Source organism: Felis catus, chromosome B2, assembly GCF_018350175.1.
Source record: "Felis catus isolate Fca126 chromosome B2, F.catus_Fca126_mat1.0, whole genome shotgun sequence".
Lineage (NCBI taxonomy): Eukaryota > Metazoa > Chordata > Mammalia > Carnivora > Felidae > Felis > Felis catus.
Genome location: NC_058372.1, coordinates 58,798,508 through 58,824,503, shown reverse-complemented (window position 1 = coordinate 58,824,503; position 25,996 = coordinate 58,798,508). Strand labels below are relative to the sequence as shown.

The 25,996-nt window shown below is 38.3% G+C and overlaps 1 protein-coding gene across 3 annotated transcripts in view; it reads left to right on the top strand.

Annotated features, from left to right (window-relative positions):
• The window catches only part of LOC101082908 (protein eyes shut homolog), a 906,892-nt gene that overhangs the window by 431,500 nt on the left and 449,396 nt on the right, over positions 1-25,996 (top strand). For all 3 annotated transcript variants that reach the window (XM_045057713.1, XM_045057712.1, XM_045057714.1), the window contains exon 12: positions 7,820-8,073. In XM_045057713.1, coding sequence (XP_044913648.1) covers positions 7,820-8,073 — 254 coding nt within the window. The remainder of the gene's footprint in view (positions 1-7,819; positions 8,074-25,996) is intronic.

Genomic DNA, 25,996 nt, shown 5'->3' with positions numbered 1-25,996 from the left:
AAAATAAAAGGATAAAAAAATACATAGCATTCAATCAGCAATCATTGAAACTTGGGGTATCTATGTTAATATCAGACAAAATAGACTTTAAAAGAAAAAAAATGGTTACTGAGAAAACAAACAACATTTTATAATTATAAAAGAATCAATCCATGAGAAGATGTAGCAATTATAAACATATATGTACTTAATAATAGAAATTCAAAATACATAAAACAAAAACTGACAGAATTGAAGAAAGAAATGGTGAATTCAACAATAATAGTTGGAAACTCCAATACTACACTTTAAGTAGTGGATGTGACATTTGGTAGATGAACAAATATATAAAACTGAGGAACACTACAGATAAAGTAGAACTGGCAGACAGCTATAGAACACTCTATTCAGCAACAGCAGAATGGCATTCTTCTCTAAAGCACATTGAACCTTTTCCAAGATGTTAATACTAGCTGCAGTATATTTAAAAGGATTATGATAATAAAAATATATTTTCTAACTACAATGGAATAAAATTAGGAATCAAAAACAATAAGCTATTCAGTAAATTCATAATATGTGAAAATTAAATAATATAGTCCACATAAATCAATGAATCAAAAAGAAAATACAAGGAACATAGAAAATCATTTGAGATTAATTAAAATAAATATATGGCATGCCAAAAATTCATGGGATATAGACAATGCAGCATTTTTTTTCAGTTTATTTATTTGCTTTGAGAGAGACAGAGTGAGCAAGTAAATAGGGTAGGGATAGAGAGAGAGGGAGAGACAGAATCCTAAGCAGGCACCATGCTGTAAGCATGGAGCGTTATGCAGGGCTCTATCTCACAAACTGTGAGATCATGACCTGAACTGAAATCAAGAGTCAGATGCCTAACCGACTGAGCCATCCAGATGCTCAGGTGAGACAGTATTTAGAATAAAAATTATGGCTTCAAATACTTATGTTAAAAAACAAAGAATATCTCAATCAATATCCTCAACTTCCACCTTAACGTAATGGAAAAGGAGAAAACCAAATCTAAAGCAAGCCCTAGTTTGCCTCCGTGGCATCTGTACGATTCCCCGGTGTTGCTGCAGGGAGGGAGTGTCTCCGCTGGCCTGATCTTCTTTCCAATCACCTTCCAGGAGTCATCTATGTGGTTAGGACTGGTGGGCCAGGTGAGTCAGTCACATCTGGAGAGGCCGGTGGTACTAGAGGTGGTGAGGCCTTAGGACTAGGGGCAGGCTCCAGTGGAGTTTCAGCAGCCAGGGTGGCTAGAGGCACAAGTGTCAGTGAGGGGTACAGTGGGGCATATGACAGTGGGGTTCCCTCAGGCTTCTGCAGCAGTATAGGTATTTCAGTTTGGGGGCAGCATTTGGAGGAAGCTGTGACATGAGCCATCATAACGTTACAGTTCTCTTCAATACAGACTTTTAGCCAAAGTGGCTGGGATAAGACCAGTTCTTGCCAATAGGCAATGCAGGAAAATTGGTTGGAGTGGCCTTGATCCCCCACAAGGACCCTCAACACTTGGCCAACTAGTTCCTTATCAAGTGAGCCCTTGAAGGGGCAGCCGACCCTGAAAGATGGCCAATTTCACAGAATGTCCAGAGTTTTCCAGGAGTTAATTTCATACCATAATCTCCTGAATATCCCTTTATGAAATTCCTCAACATACACTCTAGGGGAGTCAGCTTACTCTGCTTTACACCCATTTCTTACCCCTAATGGATAACTTTCATGCACAAGAGATGAAAAAGGGGGAAGGGAGGGACTAATTTGTTGAGGATGCATACTCACTTCTTCCATTTCCAACCACTCTCCTCTCAGAGATATTTCAGGTGCCTCTTAGCATTGATGAGTTCAATATCAAGCCCTGATCTGAATCAGACTCCTGAGGAAGTCTGACATGCTCTAAGCCATATGAGGTCGCCATGGAACCACCGAGGATCAGGACTCAACACTTTGCTTTGGCCATTGGTCAGGTCCAAGTGGAACCTTTCCAGTGTCCATCTCATTTGCACAGTTACACAGCTACTCCAACCTGCTGCCCAGCACCCAGTGCCTTAGAGTTGCAGTTTCATTCCTTATGGAACTACTTGGGCAACTCTGGGAGGTGATCAGGCTCCCCTTCTGTCTCTTAGGGGCAGGTCTGCCAAAAGAACCTAGGTTCTTACCAGTCTAACAGGTGGCGCTCCCTGAGCTGGTTCCTGGGCCTCACAGTTTCCTTTGTGCATCCCAGCCTTCACCCAGCGTGCCAGGCTAGTCTCCTACAGTTCACTAGCTTCAGGTGAGGTCGCCTCTCTCAGTGCTCTGAGGTTTGTACCCTGGTGACAAGGGAGGTGAAACACCATTTCTGCCTCCCAGGTGAGCCCCCACGAAATGTAGCATAAGTCAGACACAGAAAGTTGGCACATTGAGGTTTTCTTTCCAGGAAGCAGCTTTATTTCGTGCCAGCACGGGCTCAGCGGGCTAAGACCCAAAAGGCTGAGCCCTGAACACCGAAGGGTAGAGGGAGGGCGGTTGCCTTTTGTCCAATGTTTGCTCCTTTGTCTCCCATTTATGGTAACATACAGTTTGAATAGGTGGTCTATGTTACAGAGTTGAGGAATGTTGCAAAGGTGCACATAGCCAGGATGCCTTCCCTTGTCTTGAGGTTTATACCATATTCCTTAGGGAGTGCTACCAGGAGAACACATCTCATGTTTATTCTATGTCATTTAGAAAGTAAATATCTTTTTAAATTGCTAAAATAAGTATTATTTTCACTTTCTAAACATACAAGTAATTTGTGTTATAGCAATGAATTTTCTGGCTTTCTTTCTGGGACCTTTAAAATAAACTTGTTTCTTTAATGATCTATTTTTTAAATTTTCACATTTTCCATGTAATGCTAAATATAAGCAAAACACTATTTTTCAGTTATAAGCAAAAGTTTTGTTTTAAAGTGTAAAATCTAAAAGTATATGATAAAATCAAGTATAGTTTCAAAACCCGTTTCTGTAGTGTTAGGAGGCTTATATAAATACAGCTTTAGGTGACTATGCCACAGAAATATATTTTGATCAGGGTTTTTCTTAAGTTACTTCTGAACCAGGAAGTCTGATGATTATTAATTTCTAAGACTTTTAATGTTTGCTATGATATTGATGACTTTTCTAATTAAAGAACTTGAATGTCTTGTTTTGTGTTTATTTTTAATTTTTGGATATGCCATGAATACTTTTCTGGCTTCCAGGCAAGTTTTGTTACATTTTAGTCTCAGAAAAAAAGAAAAAGAAAAAAAAAGAAAGAAAGGAAACTGAACTGCATATAAATATGGCTTACTGTATGTGTGCATATATGTATGTATTTTTTGTTTATGATTAGTTTTGTAACCACTAAACCACATTTCTCTAGTCGCTGAATCCTTTTGTCTACTGAATTTATATATACATACACACACACATATGTATGTGTATATTAATATGACATATATATGTATAATTAATATAAGACACATATAAGTGTATATGAAATACATATATCAATATAATGCATAACATAATACATATAACATATGTATATATGTAAATATATACATATATACATATATGTGTATGTATATATGTGTATATATATATATTTGTTGTTGTTTGTTTTGTTTTGTTTTGTTTCTTTTTATTGTGCTCTGGACAGTGTGATAACCTTGTGTCTCTAAACTTTAGAGTAAAATGATATAGAGGTCATTAATTCATTTAAGCAATTCTAAAGTAGGTATCATTGTGTTTTCTGTATCCATGCCAAAAATTAATTATAACAAACTTCATTAAAGGAAGCACTTTTGTATAATTAATTTTCAACTATAGCATGAGTTGAAACTTAGCTAATATATACACAATTATCTTCCACGTGTCTTTTTTTTTTTTTATTTTAGGTGCAAACCAATGCATATGTTATGATATAAAGTCAAAGTTTGACTACATTATAGCTGCAGGCTCTATGACTTTTCATGCTTTAATTTCATATGTCAAACAATAAAAATGTATGCATGTTATATGATTTTGTGCTACCTGGGCCAGATTTTTTATTTTACTTCATTATATCTAAATAGCTTTTTATAGGTCTAACCTTTTTGCATTACTTTTGAAATTATCTTCTAAGACTTGGAATTTCATGAAGCTGTTTATTCAGAACCTTTAAGATGACCTTTCTCTTGAGCATAATTCAATTTTAAAATACATTTGATGGTTATATAGTCAAACAATATTAATGGAGCATCCACTGTGTATAAGGCATATGGATCCTAGTCTTAGCACTTAGGGGAATAAGTACAGTGATGTATTTAATTTCTTCTCTTCCAAGGATACATTTCCCGTTAAAACACTAAATAATGAAAAAAATTTTAATCACAGTATTTATAAATGAGACCGTATTTTCAACAGACATGTTTTGCTTTGTTCTTCAATCATATCATTACTTGTTTCAAACTTAAGTATAATTCAAATTGGCTTATTTAATAATAAAGTTAGTAACACATTCATGAAATCTTTTAGTCCAATTTATTTTCTCAAAGAAAAAGTACTATGAAATTATAAGAACACTTAAAAATTATAAATAATATATGTGGGCCATTATAATTTTCCTGACTTTTTTTTAACAAAACTGATGTACTTGTCACTGAAACGCTTTCAATTTAGTAGCAATTTATCTTTGCACTGGGTTTCCATATATACATGTATATCAGCATTTAAATTTGTAGTATTAATTGGGATGAAAAATCTTCCAGATACTTGTACAAGACTGGGTGAGTGCTTTAGTAAACTGGAGAAATTTATTTAGGTCAATGATTTTCAAAGAGATGCTCTTGCATTCTGGGGACATTTTGGAAATTTCTAGGGTCATTCTAATATTCAGTATAATTGGTTGAAACAGCTGTCATTTAGCAGGTGAGTGGTAGATAATGAATGTTATAAATTTTTCAGCGCACAGAATAGTTCCATGAACAACAACAATAAAAAGCATTCCATGGTTTATACCATTTTCAAAAGTCCCAACATATATTAATGTGGATATAAAACTTTTTTTATAAATATCTGAGCCAGTGTCTTAACTCTATTTTACATACTGACACAAAATATTTTTATAAAATTTTAATAATTGTTGGATTTTCCAGGAATGAAACTTTCATGTTAATCAAGTACATATTATGTTTTATTCAGAAGTTTATTAGAATTTGTTAACCATATTGAAAAATTATATCATTCTACTTGAATTTCTAATAAACTACTATTATCAGTCTCCACTTACAGCTGCCAAGTCCATGTTCAATAACTTTATTTCAAGCAAACATATGCACATATGATATGACTGCTAGCAGACTTGCCTTCCCAGTAATGAACACATGTAATCCTCTTCTATGAGATATAGTACTGATAATTTTACAGATGAGAAAACTAGGGCACAGTAACTTCTAAATAAGTTAGAGAAGAAGAATTAGAACCAGGGTTCCCTTTCCAAGGCCAGTGCTTTGAATATATCAAAGCATCAACTATACTGATTGCCATTAACAATCTCAGTGATCCTTGGCAAATTGCATTAAGCGGATAAATTTTTCACTACTACAAGAAGAAAGATTTGAACTAATTGACCTTTAACATTCTTGCTGGATCCAAACACCTACCATCATATAAATTTATGAGTGTAATGACTTAGGTTCAGTAGGTTAATTTTCATTAATAATAACAAGAAAAGTAATTTGACATTGCTCTTCTCAACTCATTGACATGTTTATATGATTATCTTAAGTGCCCTTTGAATAGTTGGCAAAGGATACTTTAAAATCACAACACTTTACTTTAGACCAAAGATTATCTATGTGATTTATGTTTCTTCATCACCTTATGCATCCTTCTTCTGATGCTTTTTATGCATGTATCTACAATATTCAAAGGAATAAATGGGCGCATATTATACAGTGTATAATTGTATTAAAATGGCATATCATAATCCACTTTACCTAAGGTGGTGCCTAGCATATAGGGAAGTATGTTGAGAAACAAGAATGGATGTTCAGTGTATTTAGGTCAATGCCAGTCATATAGAAAATGCAAACATATATTTATGGAATTAATATAGAAATGAATGAATACTATGAATAAAAACTATTTTTAATTAAAACCCATGTCTAGGGGCGCCTGGGTGGCTCAGTCGGTTAGGCGTCCCACTTCTGCTCAGGTCATGATCTCACGCTCCGTGAGTTCAGGCCCCGCGTCGGGCTCTGTGCTGACAGCTCAGAGCCTGGAGCCTGTTTCAGATTCTGTCTCCCTCTCTCTCTGACCCTCCCCCGTTCATGCTCTGTCTCTCTCTGTCTCAAAAATAAATAAATGTTAAAAAAATTAAAAAAAAATAAATCCCATTTCTCATAGGCATGAGATTAAATACTTCGAACTTGATTTGTGCGTCTCAGCCTATCGATAGTGCTGCTATCGGCTCGTCATGCCTGGGGTGTTTGGCACTCACCCGCCTGCAGCCAATGTCTGGGACACTCACTTCGCCGCTGGGAATGCCAGAGGCCTACAGCACTTGGGCCTATGCTAACTTCTGAGAGCCCTCGCAAGTATTTCCACAGGCCAGTGTTGCTACAAGACTCTCCGGGTGGTTTTTATTATTTTATTATTCTTTTTATGCACCTCAGCAACAATTATCAGGAAACTTTGAATTTTTTTTTTTTTTTTTTTTTTTAACCACCGGTTCTGGCCAGCACAGGGTTCGCTTCTGGGAGAGGTTGCATCTTAGGTAAAGAGAGGGCAGATCTAGAATTGTGGCTTTTTGGGGGAGGAGAGGGTGGTATCTAGGGATTCTTGAGTTCACTATGCTGGTGAATTTAAAACACACCAGTCAGCGGAAATTAAAGCCTCGCGAGGGAAAAGCAGAGTCACGCAAAAGATCAGTCGTGTAGGTCAACCAGTGCTTTCTAAAACGGGGAACTTCCGGTGGGGCTTTAGTTGTGTAGCTGGCAGTGTGTCTATTCAGGATACATGTCTTTGAAATGAATGCCTTGACAAAAGTTTATTGCAAGCACTTATATTGCAATCAAAGAAGCTAATTGTCAGCAGAAGCTAATTTGTCACACTACAAAACAGTACTGCAAATTTTTACATAAGTCCTGACGAACACAGAGACACTAACCTTGTCATTTTGTCTCACCAGAGTTAATGACACTGTCCTAGGTTACATAGAAAGTAAAGTGGCAGAACCTGTATTTTGAGTCTACCTGTGTCTTTCACCAAAGTTCTTTTCACTCATTCTGCACAATAAGGCAAAATTAAGTTTGCCAAGTATGGACATTTTCTTTTCTTATTTTATTTATTTTGAAGGGGGAGGGGCAGAGAGAGGTAGAGGAAGAATCCCAAGCAGGCTCCACACTCAGCGTGAAGCCCTAAGTGGGGTCTATCTCACCTCACTAAGATCATGACCTCAGCTGAAATCAAGTCAGATGCTTAACTGACTCAGTGACCCAGGATGGATATTTTCTTTTCTTTTCTCTTCTTTTTTTAAGTTTATTTATTTATTTTAAGAGAGAAAGAGAGGGAGAAAGAGAACTCCACGTTGTCAGTGAGGAGCCCGATATACAAACTGCAAGATCATGTGTGACCAGAGCCGAAACCAAGAGCTGGATGCTCATCCAACTGAGCCATCCAGGTGCCCAGAATGGACATTTTCCATAAGAATATATAAAAGTGTGCCCACAACCATATTTATTGTATTGCTATCCTGTGTATTTAAGTACATATGGTATAAATATTTAAATTATATGACTAATTGGATTTTGTGTTTTTGCATGTTGCAGATGCAGCTGTTCTCTTGGTTACATGGACCCATTATGTATCCTCAATGCTGAGGATTGCTTAGGAAACCAGAGTGCATCAGTGCATGGCCTCTGCTTGGTCCATTTGCACAAGTGCAACGGTGGTCTGCAAAGACATGGAAGAAATGTCTGTGAAATAGAAACCAAAGATTGTAAATCTGTGCCCTGCAAAAATGGAGCAGCCAGTATACATTTAAGTGGCTATTTCTTCTGCAATTGTGTCCCAGGATCTACAGGCAAGTATTTCTGAGAACTCAAATTCTCTACTGGATAATGTTAGCACATTTATTTAATGTATTTCAAATGTAGCTAATGATTAGTACTGTAGGCTGCTTTCTCATTTAGCAAAGTAACAATATCTTCACTTAGAATAATAGGATTGTTTGTTTGGGCAATTACATTGCTGACTACGCAGCCTTGGCTCATGCAAATGAGGCTAAAAAGTCCAGGCTGAACCATAGAGAATATGATATATATGTCAAAGGTCTGTGGAGAAAAACAGGCAGCCATAACCTCCCAATAATTTTGCCTAAACAGCTTCAGTATTGCCCTTCAACCTCCTCTTTGGCTGCCTAAGCATACTGAGTGCTTACATTAAAAATAAAACTTAGTTTCAGTATTTTCTCAGTCAGTTTAATGCTCCATTAGTAAAATTAAAAAACTCCATAAAACCACAAACATACTTTATCTTCTGTAAAGTTATATAGGATGACATTCACGTTGGCTGTGTAGTAATAAGGCATCTTTTGATATAAAAATATCAGAAATTAAGCATTCAAATTTATATTGAGGATTTTATGCTTGGTCTTACATTAAAATAATTGTTAATAATTTCAAAACTTCTTTATTTTAATTGCTTTATAAAAAGCAGTATGGAGGCCACACAGAAGAAAATAATATTGTCACTTTTAAACCACACCTAATTTTAAGCAAAATAATGAAAAACAGTTTTGTGTAATTTGATATCCCCTTTTATTAAGCAGACCCAACTAAACATTATTTGGATTTCCATCTTAAAATGAAAAATATTTTCCCTGTTTGATATTTAAAGTAATATCCTGAAGGTTTTGGAGTTAATTTAAAAAGATAAGTTCCAAGAATGGAATTGGTGATATTATTGGAATAAATGTGTGGCCATCCAGATTAGTTTTTTTTTTTTTAAGATGAAAATATATTTGCTGTATAAATTCTGGTAAGCTTGCTAAAAAGTTTGTCTCCTTACTTGACATTTCACATTTCAAACATGTTCTTAGTAAAAATAAAATAACATAAAATGTGCTAGCATTGTTGAAACATAGGTATCTGCCTTAAGGGGAAAAACACATTTATACACCTGTTTTGTAAACATAGAATGTCCTCCAAAATTCAGTGAAAATATAATAGTAATCACCAACTAACATAAAATGGAATAAAGAATGGAATTTAACTCTTCTTAATACTATTACTAAGAGAAAAGGTCCTTTGATATTTGCATATTCTGTGTGTATATGTACATATGTATATGTATGTGCACACATAGTGAGCATCCTATCATTTTGTGTATCAATATTGTATATTGGCTGTAAATTATATGATCATTAATTATGTATTATATATATATATACGTCATTATATATGTATGATCATTAATTGTGTGTGTGTGTATATATATATATATATATATATATATATATATATATATATATAATACAATCTAAATAGTTCAACCACATGTAATACTCACCATTGGTGAGTATTATTAGGAAAGCATGTATCTTCTATGAGGTCTCTCTGTTTCTACTGAATTATAAAGAACTCTGTGGGTTTCCTCATATCCAAATATTCACTTCTACTCTTAAACTCTTCACACAGTGAAATGGGAAGAAACTGATAATTCTAAATTTTCCCAAGGGTACAGAATTAATCCCATTGAAAGAAGAGTATTTTGTGAGCAATTTAAAATCAGTGCTCCACTTTTTCTCTCCACTCCTTTCTCTCCCTCTGTCTGGCTTCTCCCAGTTGTCAGTTCTCTCTCCCTTCACCTAGATTCTTTATTCAATCTCTTCTCTCTACCTAGTTCCTTTTCCCTTTATATTTTATTTCTTCTTTCCCTTTCTCCCCTTCCATCTGGTTTCTACCCCTCTCTTTTTTCCCCTTGATCTAGTTTTTCCACCTCCATCTATGAACTCATGTGTTTCCTATAGAAATCTGTAAGGTGTTAGCATACCTTTCATATGAGGGTGATTACCTCCTTTTTTAATCCTGTCATCTTTTTGGGAAATTTTAGCCTTATATGCAAACTTCTAGGTTAAATGTTATCTCTATATGTAGTGTCAGCCCTACCTCAAGTGTTTCTCATTCAGTAATTCTAGCGTTCAGTAGGTGTGGCTGATGCTGATGCTGCTGGTTCACGAACCACACTTTGAGAACCACTCTTCTAACCCATTACATTATATTCATGAAGAGCGCTTGTGTGTATATAAAAATGTAAAATTGAGCTTTAAGTATGGGCTGCCATTCAGCATAGCATAAGGAACCTATCCATTCTAATCTTCTGGTGACCGCTAAGTCCTGGAGTTAAGGTGATGCCATCAAATGGTAAGGCCATATACTTGTGTGGATCTTACATAATTTAAATTTGATTCCAGTGCTATTATCTGAAGTGCCCCAAAGATATATTAAAAAAATTAATGTTTATTTATTTTTGAGAGAGAGAGGAAGAGAGAGAGAGACAGAGCATGAACAGGGGAGGGACAGAGAGAGAGGGAGACACAGAATCCAAAGCAGTCTCCAGGCTCTGAGCTGTCAGCATAGAACCAGACGTGAAGTTCGAACCCACTAACTGTGAGATCATGGCCAGAACTGAAGTCAGACGCTTAACTGACTGAGCCACCCAAGTGCCCCAAAGTTCCACAAAGATTTTGAAATGTGAGAGTAATTCCAATGGATTTTTTTCAAGCAATAGTCTTTTTGCAATTCTCATGTTGTATCTATGATATTTTAGTGATGGAATCAAAATTTTATCTTTTTTTTAGTTAATTTTTTTCCTTGTCACTTTGACACTTTCAACACTGCTGGTTTCTAAAATGTTTTATAGTCAAAATAAGAGCTCTTCTTACCTAAAATTATCTTTGCCTTTACTTCAAATATTTTGGGTTTCTCCTGCTCTTGACATAAGTAACCAAATTCTCTTTTTCCTCCTCTTATTGTTGTCTTGATAACAAGGAGAGGCTAGGAAGCTCTTTGATTACCAGAAGGATCCATGCTGTTCTATACAATTAGGCCCAGCTTTTCCCTATTTAAAATGGGCCTGAGCCAAGCCCTTGATATCCTGCCTTCTTTTCAACAGATTTACATAGTAAGGTCCCCTATCTTAAAAGCAAACTCTTTCTCTGCTGTAGGCATAGACTGTAAATGTGACTTACACAGCTCTGTGGTTCTCTACCCTTCCAGATGACAACTTTCTTTACTTTTTAAATCTTAATTACCTTGGCAATAGAAACATTTTCAAATCCCATGCATTTTTTACACATTGTTAACTTCTAGTCCTATAGAAATTCAAGGGTATGCCTCAACCAAATTTGTGCTTTAGCTGGAACCCAGGTGCCTTTATACACTCTCAAGTATTGATGACTGATTATCAGTGTTCTAATATATTGGGTTATTTCTCAGATGGCCTGCCCAGTATGAGGTAGTATCAATACACACATACTTTAGGACTTTGGTGAGTCTGTTCTTACTGACAGAGTTCATTGGGGTCCACAGAAAGCTCACTTTGCCCCTAATTGTTTTTCTATCGAACCTGGAACTGACAGAGGGAAGTCAAAGAATGTTATTAATTTATATATAATCAGGTCATGAAAGTTACTATATCCAGGTTGTTTTGCATCTCATTTTTAAAAATTTTATTTATTTATTTTGAGAGAGAGAGAGAGTGAGAGAGCTAGTGGGGGAAGGGCAGAGAGAGGCTGAAAGGCAAAGGAAATGAAAGCAAACATAAACTATTGGGACCTCAGCAAGACAAAAGGCTTCTTCACAGCAAAGGAAACAATCAACAAAGTAAAAGGCAGCCTACAGAATGGGAGAAGATATGTGCAAATGACATATCTGATAAAGAGGTTAGTATGCAAAATCTGTAAGAATTTATCAAACAACACCCAAAAAAACCAAACAACACCGTTAACAAATGGGCAGAACACATGAATAGATGATACTTTTCTAAAGAAGGCATCCAGATGGCGAACAGGTACATGAAAAGATGCTAAACATCACTCATCATCAGGGAAATACAAATCAAAACCACAATGATATACCACCTTATACCTTTCAGAATGGCTGAAATTAACAACATAAGAAACAACAGGTGTTGGTGAGGAAGTGGAGAGAGAAGAACCCTTTTGAGGGCAAAAGTAATGAATGTTGGATTCATATGACTCATCTGCCCGTACTGGCTTAAAATATAATTTTTTTAAGAGTAGTGCTTGGATATTTGGAATAATGTAATTTACGTATATTCTTTAAAATTTATTTTTCTTGAGGCACCTGGGTGGCACAGTCAGTTAAGTATCTGACTCTTGATCTTGGTTCAGGTCTTGAACTCACAGTTCGTGAGTTCGAACTCCACATTGGGCTCTGCACTGATGGTACAGAGCCGGCTTGAGATTCTGTCTCTCCTTCTCTCTGTCCCTCCTCCACTTAAAATAAATAAATAATTTTTTTTAATATAAAATTCAGTTTTCTATGGCTTACATATAAATTGGGGATAAGAATAATCTCAGGACATTTTTAGGTGCTACCTCAGGTGTAACATGTTCAAATGTTTGAAAGTTCTGTTGAAGAAGAAAAATGTTTCAGTCTGTACGCCTAGCTTCCATATGGTTTTAATGTGTAGCAAAATATTGGATTCACTTCCCTATATGTTTTCATAGATACAAACATACACATGTGCATATATAAATATGTACATACACACATGCAATATAAGAGTCCCTGTGACAATTGCTTTTAATAATTTCCAACTAGTTCTAAAATTTTGCTTTTTTAATTTGAGGTATGTTATTTAGCATATATTCCAAAATCTTCGGTTTATCTTGTAATTCATGTTTTTATAGATTAACACAATTTCTTATTTAACACTTATGTCTGGGATGCTCCTTTCTCTAATATTACCTTTGCCTTTGTCTTTCATTTGGACATTTTAGTCCATTTAAATTTAATGTAATTGTTTTGTATTTGGGTTTAAAGGTATCCCTACATTATTTGTTTTCCATTTGTTTCAGTTTTTCTATGTTACATTTGTTTCTCCTTTCCTATATTCTTTTGCATGGATTAAGTATTTCCTCATTCTATTTCCCCCTCTATTAATTTGATGTTTATGTATACTTTTACTACTTTTAGAGGCCTACCCTACAGATTACAACATTTTTAATTAGTTTAACATTTTATTTATTTTTTAATGTATACTTATTTTGAGGGATAGAGAAAGAGCATGTGTAAGTGGGAAAGGGTCAGAGAGAAAAGGAGAGAGAGAATCCCAAGCAGGCTCCACTCTGTCAGCATAGAGCCCAACGTAGGGTTCAATCTCACTAACTGTGAGAGCATGACCCAAGCCAAAAATCAAGAGTCAGATTCTTTAAAAATTTTTTTTCAACGTTTTTTATTTATTTTTGGGACAGAGAGAGACAGAGCATGAACGGGGGAGGGGCAGAGAGAGAGGGAGACACAGAATCAGAAACAGGCTCCAGGCTCTGAGCCATCAGCCCAGAGCCTGACGCGGGGCTCGAACTCACGGACCGCGAGATCCTGACCTGGCTGAAGTCGGACGCTTAACTGACTGCGCCACCCAGGCGCCCCAAAGAGTTAGATTCTTAACTGACTGAACCACCCAGATGCCCCTAGTTTAACATGTTTTAGTATAAATTAGTACTTGTACCACATTCCAGAGAATGCATAGTCCTGACACACTTTTAGCACATTTAATTCCTCCAGATATGTGCATATTTTTGAATTTGTTTTACATATACTTAAAACTACATAAGATGTTATTATTTTATATAGGCAATATTTATTTAGATTTACCCACATTTTTCTCTTTTATTGTATTTATTTCCTTCCTATATCTCCAGGCTTTCAATAGCTTTCTCTTACCATATATATGACAATCACCATTTAGCATATCCTTTTAAGCATTTCTGCTGTGATAAATTCTCCATTTTCTGTTTGTCTGAATATAATTTTATTTCATATTGATACTGAAAAGATATTTTATAATAGGTCAATAAATGAGTCATATCAAATGTCTTGGTAGTGATGTATTTTAAAGATGTATATCTTTGGTGAAGTATATATGTGTATATATATGTATGTGTATGTATTGTTATGGAATCAGGCTGGATTGCTGATGGAAAAAACCAAGCGGCACTTGGAGATCTATTGTGGATCAGTGTTTTATTTTACACCAATGGGTTTAGAGGAGATCCCTCTCCAGAGATCTGAGTCACGAGCACAAGCATGGGGGACAATTTATTGTCCGTTACTTCCACATTCTGCATTAGTAGTAATTTGGCATGTATGGCAAGCAAGGCAGGAAGAAGAACCCGGAAGAGGAGTCTCGAAGCTAGGGACTAGAGCTTAGGTTAGTCCCATGGGCCATTTTATGGTGCGTAACTTTACTTATTTTCCCAACATTCCCTCCTTTGATGCCTTTTTTAAAAATCTTTTTTAGTAGGCATCACCCTTTAGCTCTAGGGTTTGGTACCCTTGGAGGGCTAAGATACGTGTTGCAGTTTGCCGAGCAATGGTGTTTACAATGAAGCATACCAAAGTGTTTAGGATACAGGGGCTGATGGTCACAAGTAAAATTATGGAAACAAGGGGTCCTGCCAGGGCAGGGAGCCAGGATGTGGGGCAGCCTCTATCAATCCAATAGTAAGGAACAAGATCAGGGTTATGACACTGGTAAGGGGCAAGGGTTGGCAGAGTTGCATCTGAGCCTCCGGACTTAGTCCACACGCTGATTCCTCAAGCTTCTGCCATGTGCAGGCTAGCCAGCTTCTAGGGTGTGGCTGGAGCAGGGCTGAAGATCTCAGGGGCTGGCATCATTTTGAGGGTCAGTTTTTTCCCAGGTGCGTGAGCTGGTGATATTCTTTGACCAGGTGTTTTTCCATAGATGACGGGACAAAGATGTGTCTGTTTGGCATGACCCACTGTCCTTTTTGTTTATTGTGCCCTCTTCTGTGGAGGCCCAGTTTCTTCCCTTTTTTGTGTAAAGGGGCAGAAGGGCATCCCTTGGGGGCACCAGGGTCATGGTGTAGGTGGGAGCTTCGCCTGGGTCTTCACAGGTGGCAGCTCTGGCTGTTTTGTCAGCCAGGCGATTTCCTTGAATTATGGGGTCATTTCCCTTCTGGTGTCCCTTACAGCGCAGGATAGCTACTTTGTCTGGCAGCCATATGGCCTCAAGGAGTTCTAGTGTTTCTTCCTTATTTTTGATAGTCTTTCCTACAGCAGTAAGGAGGCCTCTTTCTTTATAGATGGCCCTGTGTACATGCACGGCAGCAAAGGTGTACTGAGAGTATAGATGTTGACTCCTTTGCTCTTGCTGTGGATGAGGCCTCAGGTTAGGGCGTATAGTTCAGCTCATTGTGCTAACCATCCTTCTGATAATGCCTTGGCTTCTAAAACTTTGGTGGTTGGGGTTATTGCATATTCTGCTTTTTGGGTGCCCTCCTGTAAATACTACTGTCGCTGAACAGGGTGATCTTGTTTTTTATAGCCTGGTCTTAGAGGTCCAGGCGACTGGCATAGATTTTACCTGTTACTTCAGAACAGTCATGGTCAGGTTCCCCTTCTTCCATGGGAAGGAAAGTGGCTGGATGTAGTGTCCTTACTGTTTTGAGAGTGATCCTTGGGTTTTCACAGAGAAGACCTTGATATTTTCTCAACTGAGAGTTGGAGAGGAAACGATATCCCTGTGTGTTCATGAGGAACATGACCAAGTGTGGGACCTTAACATTAAGTTTTTGTCCCAGTGTAAGTTTGTCCACCTCCTTGATGAGCAGGACTGTGGCTGCTAGCTCCCTAAGACACGGTGGCCACCCTTCAGCCACAGAATCAAGCTTTTTTGACAAGCAGCCTACTGGCTATTGCCAGGGCCTTATGGTCTGAGTGAGGACTATGAGGGCTATTTTATCTTTTTCATGTACAAAGAGGTTAAAGGGTTTCTCTAAGTCAGGTAAGCCCAGAGCTGGGGGTCACCCCAGAGCGAACTTTATTTCTGTGAAAGCAGCCCTTGCTTCCTCAGTCCAGGCGGGGGGCTTCCAGTCTGACCACCCTCCCCTCCCAGGTCATAAATGGGCCTTGCTATGGCTGAGAATCTGGGAATCCAAATGCGACAGAACCCTGCAGCCCCAAAGAATTCACGCAAACCTCATTTTGTTTGGGGCTGCAGCAGTGTGATGGTAACCTTTTTCCTTTCCAGTCCTAATTCTCTTTTTCCTTGTGTGAGGAGGAAGCCCAGTATCAGACCTGCTGTTGGCAAATCTGTGCCTTTTTCCAAGAGACCTGATAACCAGAGTCAGACAGGAGTTGAAGGAGGGTTTTTGTGCCTCTTGTACAATTCTCTTGGGTGTCGCTGGCAAGGAGGAGGTCATCTACATATTGAAGGAGGACATATCCTGTAGTTTCTCTCAGAAATTTGGTGAGGTCTGCAGCCAGCACTACCCCAAAGAGAGTCGATACATTTTTGAATCCTTGGGGAAGTCGTGTCCAGGTTAACTGCATCTGGCACCCCGTAAAGGGTTCAGTCCATTCAAAGGCAAACACTAGTTGACTTTGAGGAGTTAGGCGGAGGCAGAAGAAGACATCCTTTAGGTCTGGGGATGTAAACCATCTGGCCGACCCTGGAATTTGACTGATGGGGGTGTACGGGTTTGGAACCCCTGGGTGTAGGGCAACCATCACTTTGTTAATGGCCCTCAAATCCTGAACTGGCCGGTATTCTCCTCCTGGCTTCTTGACTGGCAAGAGTGGGATATTTCAAGCTGATTGGTATTCAGTTAGGACACCTGCTTCTTTCAGCTTGGTCAGGTGCTCCTGGATGCCCATTCTAGCCTCGAGCGGAAGGGGGTACTGCCTCTGTCTTTGGGTTTGTGCTCTGGGGATCAGATCAACAATGATGGGGGCCCAATTCTGGCTAATCCAGGCAGGTTATCTTCAGCCCATACAGAGGGGAAAGCAAGCCTGAATTCTGATGGAATACAGGGTTGGGTTTGGGCACAGAATAGTCTCCATTCCTCTTCCCTTGGTGTGGTAATTGCCAAGACTAGCATTTCCTTCTGCCTCGGGTTTAATTGGAGACTGGTATGCCCAGTGGGTTCAAAAGTCATTTGAAGTCATTTGGGCCCCAAGTTTGGAAAGTACATCTCAGCCCAGGAGAGTAATTGGGCAGTCAGGCAAGTAGAGGAACTCGTGCTGGACCTTGTGACCCCCAAGTTCACATTGTTGAGCTTGGCAGAAGGGTTGTTGTATCGCCTGCATCCCAGTAGCCCAAGTATGGTTGCTCTCTTTTGGCTAAAAGGGGCCACCAGGGAAGTGACAACCAAATGTTCAGCCCTGGTATCAACCATAAAAGTTACTGTCTGACCCCATCCCCCACTTTAATTTAGACTTTGGGCTCATGGGGGCCAAGAGAGAAAGAGCCCAGTCCCCTTCAGTCCAGTTCTATCTCGGCCAGACCAATAAGGTCCCCTTCTCAAGGTTCTTCCCCATATTGCCTGGGTTTTGGGTGCCCCTTCCGATTCAGGGACTCATTCTTCCAGTGTCCCTTTTCTTTGCAGTAGGCACATAGGTGTTTTGCTAAGGGGGCTCTGGGCTTTCCCCCCTTTGGCGGTTGAACCTTCCCGTCTTTGCATTGTCCTTTTCTTTCAGTGCTGCTGCGAGAAGGGTGATCCTCTTCTTTAGTCTTTTTTTCAGCTTCCCTCTAGGCTGTGACTTCCCTATTCATGAAAACTTTATTGGCGACCTCTATCAACTGAGTGATATTCATCCCAGCAAAACCCTCTAGCTTTTGGAGTTTTCTCCTGATGTCTGGAGTGGCCTGGGCCACAAAGGAGGTATTTACCATTAGTTGACTTTCTAGTGCCTTGGGGCCAAATGGGATGTATACCCAGTATCCCTCACATAGTCTTTCATAGTAGTCTCCAGGAGACTCCCCAGGTTGCTGACTGACTGATGATATTTTAGTCATGTTCACGGGCTTTTGGGCTCCAGTTCGAATTCCCTAAAGGAGAGCCTCTTGGTACCAATGGATGTGAGCCTGTCCTTCTTCTGTGGTGAAGTCTCACGTCAGGCATTCTTTAGGCACGGCAGCTCGAGCCCAGGCAGCAGGATCATTGATCCCTGGCAGTGTGTGGTCTTCTAGGTAATGTCGTGTTTCCCTCATTACCCTCCTTCTTTCTTCTGTATTAAACAGGGTACGGAGTAACTGTTGGCAATCTTCCCAACTTGGTCGGTGTGTCTGGAAGAGGGACTCCATCAAGTCGACCATTGCTTGTGGCTTTTCAGGGTGTGATAGGGTGTTGTGTTTCCAGTTAAGGAAGTCAGTTGTAGAGAAGGGCTAATAATACATTATGGAATGGCTGGGCTGGGCTGTTCCATCCTCATTCTGTCTTTCAGGTTCTGTCATCTCCCTTACTGGCATTTGGAGAGCACCAGGTCCAGGTATGGGGCGCAGTCTGGCTACTAGCCCTGGTGAGAGAGGATTCTCCAGGTCCAGGGGTGGAGGAGAGATGGACAGTGGAGGAGTTTCAGGCCCCTGTGCAGGGAGTGTGGGGGGTTTGGGCCTCGGTGGGTAAGGTGGAGGAAAGGCAGGGTCTTCCTCTGGGTCTCCTTCGGGTCTCTGGGTGAGGTGTCTAAAACCTTTGCCTGACTCTGCTTGTTATGGATGAATCACACCCACGGTGGGGGATTTGGGGCAATTGCAAGCCAGGGATCGATATATGGAAATCGGTCAGGTTGATGTGGGTTTCCAGTGACTACTTGCCAAACCTGCTGGACCACTTGGACATCTAATGTTCCGAGGGCCATCCTACATTGAACGTGGGCCATTGTAGTTCATAAAAGGTCCTTAACTTCCCGGGTGTCATTTTCGTACCGACTATGGTAACTATGCTTGAGAATTCCTTTTTGAAGTTCTTAAGCATGACCTTGAGGATCATGGGCTTACTCTGTTTTGACCCACCTAATCCTTTTCCCATGTCCAGTGTCACCCAGACAGACAAGGTGGGGGGTATCCTCTCAGAGGAGAGGATCAATCAGATGCTCCACTGGTCTCGTTCCTGGGGGAACTTTAGCTGAGGCTTGTCATAGAGGACTCAGCTTTGTGACTTGAAATCGGTGTCTGTTCTGAAGCTGCCCAGGACTTGGACTGTATGACTTTCACCACGACACAGGTGATCCCACACAGACTCGGTAGACTTTTGGGGACCTTAAGGGTGCCCGTCTGTGGAGCCACAGATTTGAACTTGACAGGCAAGCCAGGCCGAGTCACACATTCACACACACGTAGAGGTTATTAATTGCCTCCCATAGAATTCCTACCTGTGAGACCTCTGAGGTCTCCGGGGAGTGATCAGGTCCCCCTTCCAGCTCTGTGGGGCCCCAGGGGTTACCAGTATCTGATGTCAGGTCCAGGTCCTCACCTGCCAAGTCTCCCTGAGTCCAGTGGGAACTGTGGAGTGGCGGGCCTGAGAGACCAAATGGGAGACTGCCAATTCTTCTTTCTGTACTGCCTTGCCGTTTTACCAGAGTGGTGGCAACAATGGGCCATAGAGGTTGGGTTTCCCAGTCAGGGAACCAAATATGTTAAGTAACCAGCCTGGATAGCTGCCGGAAAAACCAAATGGCACTCAGCGATCTTGGTGGATTGGAGTTTTATTTTACACCAGCAGGCTCAGAGGAGATCCCTCTCCAGAGATCTGAGTTCCGAGCGCAAGCTTGGGGGACAATTTATCCTCTGTTATTTCTGCATTCCGCATGAGTAGTAATTTGGTGCTTGCAGCAAGTGGGGCAGGAAGAAGAACCTGGAAGAGGAGTCTCTAAGCTAGGGACTACAGTTTAGGTTAGTCCCCTTGGCCATCTTAAGGTGCATAACTTTACTTATTTTCCCAACAGTATATATCTGCCCTCTATATATCTATCATGTGATATTGCCTGTCGTATAATATTTCTTACTCCTATTTATCAGTTCTTTTCTAAAGCACATCATAGCATTTAGCAAAAATTCAGACAACTGAGACACCAACTATTTCACACAAGTCATGCCACAACTTGAACCACTCATTCTAGGTCTTTACTTACAAAATTCTCGCATATGCAAGGTTGAGGCTTATGTGCACTTATTATATTCTGAAGAACAGGAAATGGATATGAGATAAAAATGTTTAACAAATTAAGAAATTCAAATATTTTAATGTAATTATTCTGCCACAAAAATTCCTTTTGTTAAGCAATTAATATACATTTAGTCTTGTTATTAATATACTGTTCTATTAGTGTCTGGTTGAAATACTGCTGAAATCAAGGGAATTATTACGTGGATTATATTTCTGCCCTCATTGATTCTTAGGCTTTGAGCTTACGGAAGACTCATCTAACCAAATAGCAGACAGGAGCCATAGACACTTATTTGAGAGGTAATATTAAAGAAAAGGCTGTGGGAAAGAGGATAGTTCTTCAACCTGAAAGATTCTTATTCTGTCCCTTGTGAGTTTGTATTTAAACTTCTTCAAAAGCAGAAAAGATGAGACTTTTAAAATGGCAAAGGAATTTCAATCTCATTGAAAGTAGTGTTTGTCATTACAATTAGGTGGCAGTTTTTTAGCTTTAGTTCAACACCTTTTCTTTCATATTCTGATTTCATTCTAAATTGTGGTTTCCCCCAAATTCATTAAAATGCAAAAGATATGCAAAACAATGTTTGCATAATTATAAAATAATTTACTAAATGTTGCATTTCAGGAAGAAAAAGGTTATGTGCAGGAATTTAATTAGCGGTCTGGCAACACAAAATATTCGACAATGGTTCTAATTGTAAGCGCATCTGGGATTTTCTCCAAAAGAACTAGATTTCTAAAGGTCAAACATTTATATTAAAGTATTATAAAATAACCGTCTAGTAATATGGAAGATGAGCAGCTTTTCATCAGAAGTAGTACAAATTAACTTCCCCAGGGAAATGACCCAATATATTCATCTTACACAAGAGATACTTGTATTGATATATTTACCATTTATGCTGAGCTCATTTTTAAACTATGGAGTATTGCAAAGCAAATGACAGTAAACATGTAAGCATGAATATCACCTATTCTGGGCCAAAGTAGCTAAAGGAGAATTAAGTTTTGCTCCTGTTTCAGCTAGAGACAATAATCTTTATAAAGCACCTACTTCTTTTTCTGTTTTTCTATTATATAGGTTGATATTCCATCTTCCTTGTGTCTGTTTGTCCCACATCACTGTTATGAAGAATATTGAATGGTTGTTGAATTTCCTGAGAAAAATCCAGTATGTTAATAGAAAGTGGTAATACTACTAGAGTATGAGTCCTTTAGCTATTCTAGGCTTCACTCAATTTCATTTTTTTTTTTTTTTTTGCGTTTTCCCATTGAAGTTAAAAAACCACCAGTAAACTAGCTAACAAACTAGCAGCCATCCAGACAATAATCACAGCAGAAAACAAAACGACAAAATCCTGTTAGTTGTTTTTAACAGGGTTAAATTTTTGATTCTTGCATCAAATGTCAAGAATCCAAGGACCACAAAAATTTAAATTTCAATTTGAATCTACACGCCATAAATAAATATCAGCATGTTACTGATAGCTTATTTTGATTTACTTTTTAAATTTTCTTCATTCAGAGCATTTTTAGTTCTTTCAAAGAAAGACTTATTAACACTCAGGTAGAATGTTTTTTTTTGTTTTTGTTTTTTTTTGGTTTCATTTCATTGAATCTTAAGCACATGGACAATATAGTTTGATAAAGACATCATATGTTAAGTCTTGAAGATATATGTATATTTTCAGATATGTGTATATTTTCATGGGTTTCTAGGTCCTTATTCTTAATTTAAGAGATATAGAAATTCTAATTTTAATTCAATCAAGAATCTAACTTGGTGGGTAGTCAATAATTTTGCCTGTGGGCTTAGAGAGTATAATATTTGAAGGACAAATGAGGTGAAGCCGAGTTTTTTTAAAGCCTCATGAAGTGCAAGGTACTCACAAGCAAGAAATAACAAGAGACAGCAGGACATGTTTACATTTGGCAGAGATTGAGATAATATATAAGGGCCAGATTGTTAATTTCAAAGTGTGATACATGCGTACTGTATCATAATTTTAATTCATAAACAACTGAGTAATAATAGAATGAGAGTAAATAAAAAACAGAAATTGAAATAAACATGTTTTATTGTATACAGGTATAGGTATGGAAATTACATTGTTCAAATTGGAATTAATTTACTGTCTGTAACATCTAACTTCATATTTTCTGTGTTTATAATATTCAATAAGCTTAGTAAAGAAGTGACTGGGGAGAAAATTCGGGGCAGGTCAGAAATTCCTTTTCATTCCCTGGTTACCTTCTCTGTTAGCCACAGCAACCTCATGATGAGTACAAGCCACAGCCATCAGTGACATCATCATCCAGAATATTGATACAAGATGTGTTAAGTTCCAACAATAGCTGGGCAATTTTTCTTCCTGAGTTTTCTGCATACTGTTATAGGTTAAATTATATAGTTCTCAAATTCCATTCTCTTTTCATCAGGAACTGAATTACTTCTGCACTCACAATTCAACTTGGTATGCCAGTAATATTCTGGATTTGAATATTTACAGAATTTCCTGTTACTTAATAATTTTTCTATGGGTAGGCATTACATAGTTTTTTGTATTTTTGTATTATTCTAATTTCTCTGAAAAGTTCCTTCTGCTGCTACATATATAAACAAGCTTCCAAGTGCCACAGAAGGAAAGTACTTCTCCAGAATGATCGTTTTTTGTTTTTTTTGAATAGAAGATAACATAGATTTTGTTGCTGTCAGGGCATTTCTTAAGAGATTTCTAATCTGCACAAGCTTCAGAACTGCTGACTAAATCTAAAAAGTATTATAAAATAGAAGCCAAAAATGCAGCAGAGGAATGTTTTTTTTTTTTTTTTGTATTTGTCAGAAAATGATATGACTTCTCTATCTTGTTATTTTGGTTATAACGTAAAGGTAATCCTGGGCTGATCTCACAAATATGCAAATGATGATTTTTAATTTAAATTCTGTGAAAAATAAAAATGGACAAATTAGACATAGTAAAAATAGCAATAAAATAATTGCAAAGTTATATTTTAGAGATTTAAGCCATAAAATGTATCAGAAAATGACATAGACATTAAATCCAATTTTCCATTTCTTGTTTTAAAATTTAACATTTATATTGTATTTTTAGGAAAGGTATCTAAGGACCTATAATACCTTTCAAACTACTGTTATATTTAGTAGTTACATAGGAATGTTGAGTTTCAATATTTGTTTTTGAAACATTTTTCTTTCAAGTGAGTACATTAATGTTAGTGAAACCTTTAAACAGGAAAAAAAAAAGGTTGACAGTAATCTATGTGAAATCAGAAAATATGGCAGAGAACACTAAACCCAGTTCACTCAGACCTAAAACCTAGCCAGAAAACATCAAATACCCATGAGTATACACATGTAAAAAAGAGAAGAAAATTTAGCCTGCTTTTCAAGATAATATCTCACTGTATTTTCATTTAATAGGAATAGAATTCCTGTATGACTACTTAATATAATATCTAATAGCTTACTATATGAATGCTACACAATTAAATGTAAATTAACAAAATATGTTTTGATAAGCTATAGAATAATCCAAGTTTGTTGCTTCATAAAATCTGTCAATGTTAGTCTGTTAGGTCTGTTAGTCTGTTAGGTCAATGCCCTAACAAAATAAAGCATTATATATTGATCTATCCAGTTTTCTACCAACCCATCTATGTTTTCATAAATGTATTTATTTAGTTTGATACAAGGTATCAAATAAGGTCATAGGGATTAATTAGTAAATTTGTACTTTTTATATGTATACACCAAATATGAATTATGAATGGAAATATATTGGCAAAAACCAAGCTGGATATAACTGTAGGCTGAGATATTTTCAAAAAAGTATAGTTAATTTTTCACTGTATCATTGGTGATGCTAATCATAATAGACACTAATTTTATCAACTTTAGTAGAATTATAAGCACATATAAAATTTCAGTTTTTAAACTGTTATTTGTTGTTGAGATTATATTAATGTTTGTCATGACCCAACTTAATGTTCCTTTCACCATCATCCCACAACTTTAATATCTAAATCTATATATGTTCCCTGAATTTCTGTGTGTATAAGTTAGAAAATTTAAGTACTTCTTTTGGAGTATAATGAGTTGTACTTTCCACCTCACCTTTAGGGGCCTGCTGGGATTTGAGTTTAGTTATAGTCCTAGAAGCAAAGAGGGGTTTTAAGTGTGGGTCCTGAGAAGAATCAGCATTGACATGGGCAGCAGCTGCCTCAAGTGAGTCCATTACTGTTTCCTCAGGCAATGCAGGGTTAATTTCCTAAGAAGGGAGTGGAGAGGCCCATGACACTGACAGTAAAGAGGCTGCTTCCACCTCTGGGGGAGGTCTCTTCCACTGCGAAAGAAGAGTCATCAAATTGAGGGATTTGGTGTACCCAGCTCAATCAAGTTCTTACCATACATCCATATTTCCACTCAGGATCCCATTCCTTTCCAGTTAATGTCCTTCCTTTAACAGTAGACATGCTGTGAGCCTTGGAGTTGAAATTGTGTTGTAATTCAGCTACTCAAAAGATGAGGTTCTACATTTGATTTTCAGCAGTCTTAGCTCTGTAGTTAGAGGACAAACAGGTCACCTGCAAAGCACAAAGAGAAATGTTCAGATCATTTATGTAACATTTGATTTGGGCATTTGTCGTAGATTCTGGGTCTGAAGCTCTCCCTTTGTTTAGCAAGAGAGCGGGACACAGGATGAAAGGTGAGAAATGGCTAATGTCCAAGAAAAGACAACAGCCCCGAATAAGGGTCCTTGCCCCATTTTTATTAGGATCAGAAGGCTTACAAACATGGTGATGGATGTGGACAAAGAGACAGTGAAACTGTGTATTAACTTGGGGACGTGAGGAAAACGGGGTCTTGAAGATATTTGGGGTTAGGGGTTTGGGTTAATACAAAACAAAATCCTGGCACTGGTGGTTGGGCAGAAGGTTGTTTACAGAAGACATGAGGCACCACCTCTGTGTATCTTAGCTAGCCTAGGGGATGAGACAGGTAGGACAGGTGACCTCAGAGTTAACAAGGCACCTTTCTTGTGTTAATCATCTCCTCTCTAGCCAACTTCTCCCTGCAGCTCAGAGCAGCAGTTTATAGCCCAGTTTACCTATTTACCTAACTTGGTCCTTCCTTCCTGTGAAAGCAGTTTTCTGCTATACTACTAAATTGGGGGGATGCTTCCACCCTGAATACCTAATCTTGTTTGTTTCATATACCTATGTTCTATAATGGGGTCTTTGCCCCTCCCTATTCTGGGTGACTTTGCACCTCCTTACTTTATTCTGGGGGCCCCAGCCCCCCCCTGCTTTATTCTGGGGGCCTAAACCCCCCTTCTCTATCCTTATTTGCCTAATCTTGTTTGCCCAAACTTGGGTGTTAACATCCTATGGCTTTGTATTTCTTTATGCCTCATTAACCCATTGGTGTAAGCCCAGAGGATTCATAAGCTTATTCTCCACAGGCATTCAGATCCTGGAACTCATAATGTTTTTACTCACTTTGTCTAGCGATGTTAAGAGCAACCAGCCAAGAGGTGCCTGGGTAGCTCAGTGGGTTAAGTGTCTTCCTTTTGGTTTAGGCTCAGGTCATGATCTCACAATTTGTGGGATTGGGCCCCACATTGGGCTCTGCGCTGGCAGTGTGGAGGCTGCTTGGAATTCTCTCTCTCCTTTTTTCTCTGCCCTTCCACTGCTTATGCATTCTCTCTCTCTCTCTAATAAAAACTTTAAAAAATTAAAAATTAAAAAAAAGAGCAGCCAGCCAACGTCA